Below are 6,322 nucleotides of genomic sequence, written 5' to 3' on the forward strand. Positions count from 1 at the left end.
AAGTAGCAAATTGAAGATTTTGATCACACACGGACGCACACACGGACACACGGACACACGGACACACGGACGGACGGACGGACAGACGGACGGACACACGGACACACACACGTACGGAGCCCGTTTCATAGTCCCCTGCTCGAACTCGTTCGGCGGGGACAATAATGTACTCTTAAATGAATCCCACAAGGAATGGAACAATCATCCCTCAGCATTCCCACTGATTCCCACTGATCGGTTACTAGCCATCCCCTTTAAGACTAAACGAACAGTCAGTTCAATTACATCTATAAATGTTCACAGAAAATCTGGGGTGTTGCTGATGTAATGTACAATGTTTCTCACCGCTTTGTTACAAGGTTTAGAAATACCCATCATTATACATACGAAGGGGGTGGGCTGTAAAGCCAAAAGGGCCATTTTTCAAGCATTTTGTGGAATGAAGCAAAACAAACAATTTTGTTCGGTGATTAAGCAGCAAAATGTTATTTAACCCATATCCAACTGGGGGCAGGGGTCATTTTGATATGATATGATTATTAGAAACAACATGTTTTGTACACAAATCTCTAAGAACACACTGTTTAGGAGCAGACATGAAATCACAAGATATCACCTGACCCCTTAAGGCAATAACCAAATTTAATGAACTAGATATCAAAATATTTGCAAGAATTAAGGCAAAAGATAACAAAAAGTGGCCTAGTGTGATACAGAGCAGTTTTAACTCCACATAGAATCTTCCCAAAGGGGGAAAGGGTCGATATAACCCCCTGGCATTTACAGGGTTATAATGTAACTAGGCCCTTTTGTCTACTTGTTTATATTTTTAGCAAATTTTGCTAATACCAATGGATTCATCAGACCAGGCAGGTAAGTCTCAGCTCCCTGATCAGACTAGAAAACAAATAAATAAACACTGAAATCAGCACATAGGTCTTCAAATAAGAAAATAAGGACTTTCCCAATTCTCAGCAGACGATAACTCAGCACCTTTTGGCCCTGCCCCCTCAAAATCATTTTCAGCCCACATTATCCCAATTTTTCAACCAATTTTCTTTAGGAAAAAGGTGTCATATTGATCAGAAAAACAAGCTGCATCAAATCAGATATGTAAAACCTGCTTTGAAATAACACCGACTAATAACCCACTACTACTAGCAAAGAAAAACTGCAACGTAATCACGATACTTAACAAACCACAGAAATACTCTTAACATGTCCTCCCAGAGTGGCGGTGTATTTTATTCTCACAGGGAGATCCATATCAAGGCTGAGATGCTCATCAAACAGAGCTTCCTCTATGAACAGCGATTGTCCATTCTCGAGGATGATTTCAATCGGAGACCTAAGAAACAACAAAACATATATAAAAGCCAGATAAACCTTCGATCAGGCAGTAAAAAAAAACACACATGTTCCAAGCTTCAACATGATCTGTGAAACAATTTTTGCTTATCACAAAAATTACAATTTTTATGCTTTCTACTGAATTATGTGCCCTTCTCCATCACCACACTATCCCAGAAACAAATCAAAACATCACCCGCCCCCCTCCCATTGGATAATCTCACAAGTTTCAAGATGATCCTTCAACACTTTTTAAATTACAGTGAGAACACATCAGTTTTAATGAATGTCTCAAATTCTCTGTACCTTTACCTCTAACCACATGACCTCAAAAACTCATCAGATCATCGTCGCTTCACAATGCATGACATCATCCGTTTCAAAATGACATGTGAAATGATTTAATGCAATTCCAAGAACAGCCTATCTCTTATGTATTTTTATCTAATTTGTCACCTGACCATCGACCTCATAACCCCCAATACTGATCAGATCATCATCACCCCAATGCACGCATGATCCAAACATCAACATGAACCATATTGCAGCTTTCAAATTACAGCTACAACCGCCTTTTATCACATCTTATTGATGTGATAAAAGACAACTTATCAAAACAGTTTTTTCTATCTATTTCTGATGGATTTCAGTTAATTATCAAAACCATGATATCTCACCTAATAACCCCCAAAACTAATCAGATCTTTGGCACCGCCAGTGCATAAACGATCCAAGTTTCAAGCTGATTCAACGAACAATATTAAAGTTATCATAACAATGAAAATGGGAGGGACAGACAGGGATCGACAAGTGGACACCCCAGAACATAGTGTCTCCAACGACCACTATTGATGGCCCAAGGCATAAAAAAACAAAATCGTACCCATCTTCCTCGATCCCAATCACCAGCGCAGATTCCTCAGCGCATGCTGTACTCTGCACAAAAAAAGCAGCGAAATTAAATAGAACCATAATCATGTGACAAAAATCCTTCTCACAAAAAAAAATCATTATTTTCAACTATAATGATAAGTATTTCATGTATGTTCATGCACTTACATATCTGCAGTGTACAAACTAGAGCAAAAGAATACCGCATATCGACTGTTCAGAATGAGAAGGGCATTAATGGGATCATATGGTTTTGGTTGAAACCTAATTTCAGGTTTCTAACATTTTTTGGTGAGATAACGAGAAAACTCATATGAAATATGAAAGAGCATGTAATTCTATGAAGAATTCAACGTTTATTTGATAAAAATTGGTTTTGAAATGGCTGACATATCCACAAAAAAGCGATTCTAAGAAGGTGTGGGACCTACACCTTATTACGATCATTTGTTTTACTTTGTCTTTGGATGTTTCACTCATTCCAAACCTGATTTTCATCAAATAAACTTTGAATTCCTCTTAAAATTGTATGCTCTGTAGTCTGTACTATATCATATGTCTTTTCTTGGTATCTCACAAAAAGATAAAAGCCCAATTCTCATCTCCACCAATACTGTACCATGCCTTTAAGTGGTTGTGAACACTATGGGTTTAGTGGCAACTTCACACCCTTATCATTCTCAGCTGACAACATTGTAAACCAAAATGAAATTCAAAATTTCTGTAACAAATGGATAAGAAAATAATATCCATCTCCTGATGACTACATTTCTAAATTGGTATCAAATTTGTTATTTTAAATACCTATTCCTAAATAGCAAAAAATGATTTATTGAATCATTATTCAATGATTATAACAGTGACATAGCTGGTATATTTCATACACCATGAGGCTATCCTGCATTATTCATCTCAATTATTAAGACCTAACATTAAACATTTCAACAACACACAGAACTACTGAAACTCTGAATAATCAAAACTAAAGAATCGACTAATGAATTCTGCACAAATTCATAGTACTGTCATCTCCATTTTAATCCTCAAAACATATTGATTACCAGATTCCCTGAAGCCCCTCTAATATAAACCCATACCAATACTCTTATATGAAATTTCCTTTATGAACGCATCAAAACATCATAAACGTACTTCCACCTGGCTCGATGCCGTCGACGTCAGCTTCTCACCATCCTTAATAAGGGCGGTGATCACTGATCGACCACATCCCACTTTGTCTTCTGCCAGATTCCCCCATAGGACAACTTCCATAGATGCCCCCTCCCCACTTATCTGTAGACTCCTCCTCTTATATGATGGTCCCCTGATGCAGTCTCCAACCTAAATCAAAGGCAACACACAGACAAAAAAAAAAAACACAACAAATTACAATATAGTGAAATATACAAGGCACAAATCCATCTCAGCATATAATTGATGACAATTAACCTACATACACGTACAAATGTACATGCAAACAACTGCTTCCACTCTTATCATACATAACACTAATCCAAATGAAAACAAAATGATTATCAAACAACTATCACAAGCGTATTTCTGTCATTCCATATTCCATTTCTCAACTGCTTCACAAGATTAGAACATCCTATAACAAAATCCACCATACCACCTTTAGAAAAGATGGTGATTCTACATTACATCAGGAACTGCTACTCATTCACTGACCCACTCACATCCAACAACTATTGCTATTTACCATCACAATAACTTCTAAATATATATTTAGATATGAAGCATGATGAAAAATATACATTTTTGCAAAAGTCTTCCTTATAGTCACAAACATAGATAAAATGTATCTCACAATAAGGATATTTATACTTGAACACCACAAAATGTTCTTTTGCTACCTTATACATGAACATTGTACATAATATGATGATTTCTAAACATATACTAAGTAACTAATTTGTCAGCTGCGAAATATGCAGTGTAACATCAGAAACTGTTGTTTCTACAATAACAAATGTAAGCTCAAGAACAGGGGACATTATCTCCCTAGGGAAAGGGGTGTGAAAGGGGGGGGGGGGGACACTCAAGGAGAAAGGCAAAGCATGTACCGGTACACATGTATCAGCAGCCCTAAAGCCCCCCTTTTCACAGGCTGCCAGCAGTTCCTAAGGATATCATTCTCACCATTTTTCACTGACCGAGACACTCCCCCTATTCCTAAGATACAATGTATATGCACATCAAATCCCCTCATTCTCTGGTTGTATCCACATGAATTCTCGATCACTCAGTCAGCCGTCCAAAGCACTGCACAGACTCCGTGTGCACGCATGTGCACGAAACAATTTGTAACATGATCGAGACATGAACACAAACATGAACACGAAATTCATATTGAAAACTTTCGCCCTAATTCACGCAGAAAATCCGACGTAGCAGACGCTGGAGAAAGTGAGTGCCTGTGGGGCGAGTGGCTAGTCGACACGTTAATGGGGGTGGCCTGCAGCACCGTGCGTGGAGGGACATCATGTTCACATAATTTCGCGCGTAGTGTGTTGTGTGTAGGCGGCAGAAATCGGGTTAAATCTACAGTTGAGATATAATCTAGGACCTTATCATTCCTTTACAACATTATTTCAGTTGATTACCTGTGCACAACACGTGTATATAAGCACCCGATTGCAGACAGCAGGTGGCAAGCAACCGTTGCAACTACTTACATTATTACCACCTCCGAAGAAAATGCACCAGTCCGACTAGAGCCATCATCGAAAAATGAGAAGGAATGTGAAATATATTTGGTTGTTTTTGCTCCCAAACTTAGCAGTTATGTTGCTCATAAGGCTGCTACGTATCTAGATAATGTCTCACATACAACAATGTATCTTGATATTGCATTGAAAATGATATTTGGCGAGAAACAAAAGCTTGAAATCACAGGAATTCACACTGCTGACGACGGCAGACAGTGAAGGTCAACGGCTCAAATTTTCGTTGGCAGTCTCGTCACGTGATAGCTCTGTGTGGATTGTACACGTTCCCTATGACAGCAATTGTGACTGGGTAGTCTAGCTTTACTGCTTATTTGCGTCAGGACTGCTCAACCAATGAACAAGATTCTTATATCACAAAAATGGGCAGAATCTCTACTTTCTAAAACCGTGCGCCCCCAAGTTCGTGCGACTTTCCGTTCTCGAGATATCCCGTGTGGAAGAATTGCAAGACGGCAAAATGTGCTCAAATTCGTCAAATTTGGACTGTTCGCCATAGACAAATCTACTCATAAGGTACTTTTCTGATCAAATTTGCGTCACGACTACAAATGTTACAATAATGATATATACACATAAATAATCCCTAAAGTGTCTACATTCAGAATCCGGGCGCCCCAAGTTTGCTTCTTAAATAGTTTAAAAGTTATGGCAGATTTTGTGGAAAAATGCGTCGATTTTTGACCCGTTTTACGTGTTGTAGCGTTCGCGCGGAAGCGCGGCTTCGCAGATGACCGAAAGTTTTCAATATGATTATTTAACTACAACCCTGCACATTGATCATTATTACCTCCACAACATCACCCGACACACTCAGTCTTCGTTTGGATGGTGAGCCCCTCGCCTCCGCCACAGACACCACCTCAGGCCTGATGAACTTCCCAACCACCTCTTCATTAACATTGAACTCGCTGACCTTCGATATCACCTAAGTGCAAAAAGAAAATAAAACACAAAATGATTCTAAATTCTATCAAGCAATTGCCACATTACACACAAACAAATTTCAAAAATAATAACAATAATAACAACCTCAGTCACCACTCTCACAATTTCATAAAATTCTTTTCAATCCAAATCAAATGTGAAAAAACCAAACAAACACTAGCAGCATCATTATCTATTCACCTCTGCAATCACACCAGCATCATGACAATATAATAATAATAATAATAATATCAATTTATAAAGCGCAAAACCTATAGACATATATTCTTCTGCGCTGCAAAAGCTTCTAATGTGCTTGATAATAACGAACAGTTAAAAGAAGAGATGTGTTTTGAGTCGTGATTTAAAGACTGCTACTGTTGGGGATTTCCGGACTTCTAGTGGTA

At 38.4% G+C, this 6,322-nt stretch overlaps 1 protein-coding gene across 1 annotated transcript; it reads right to left on the reverse strand.

The window, feature by feature from the left end:
- Positions 1 to 224: 224 nt before the first annotated feature.
- On the reverse strand, positions 225 to 5,966 carry LOC139731936 (uncharacterized). The gene is made up of 4 exons (XM_071642810.1): positions 5,779 to 5,966; positions 3,394 to 3,582; positions 2,234 to 2,286; positions 225 to 1,348 (listed from the first exon to the last, which is right to left on the reverse strand). Exons 2-4 carry the CDS (start codon positions 3,511 to 3,513, stop codon positions 1,192 to 1,194), a joined length of 330 nt encoding a protein of 109 aa, XP_071498911.1. The 5' UTR covers positions 3,514 to 3,582; positions 5,779 to 5,966; the 3' UTR covers positions 225 to 1,191.
- Positions 5,967 to 6,322: the final 356 nt, after the last annotated feature.

The sequence above is a fragment of the Diadema antillarum genome, unplaced genomic scaffold (genome assembly GCF_040938485.1).
Source record: "Diadema antillarum isolate AM-2024a unplaced genomic scaffold, OU_Dant_1.0 seq00000389_RagTag, whole genome shotgun sequence".
In the NCBI taxonomy this organism is placed as follows: domain Eukaryota; kingdom Metazoa; phylum Echinodermata; class Echinoidea; order Diadematoida; family Diadematidae; genus Diadema; species Diadema antillarum.

Coding starts and splice junctions, on each gene's coding strand:
- LOC139731936 (XM_071642810.1), bottom strand. CDS start 3,513: ATGGAAGTTGTCCTATGGGGGAATCTGGCAGAAGACAAAGTGGGATGT. Junction 2,287..3,393: donor CGGCATCGAGCCAGGTGGAA/GTACGTTTATGA, acceptor TTTTTTGTGCAG/AGTACAGCATGCGCTGAGGA. Junction 1,349..2,233: donor ATTGGGATCGAGGAAGATGG/GTACGATTTTGT, acceptor GTTGTTTCTTAG/GTCTCCGATTGAAATCATCC.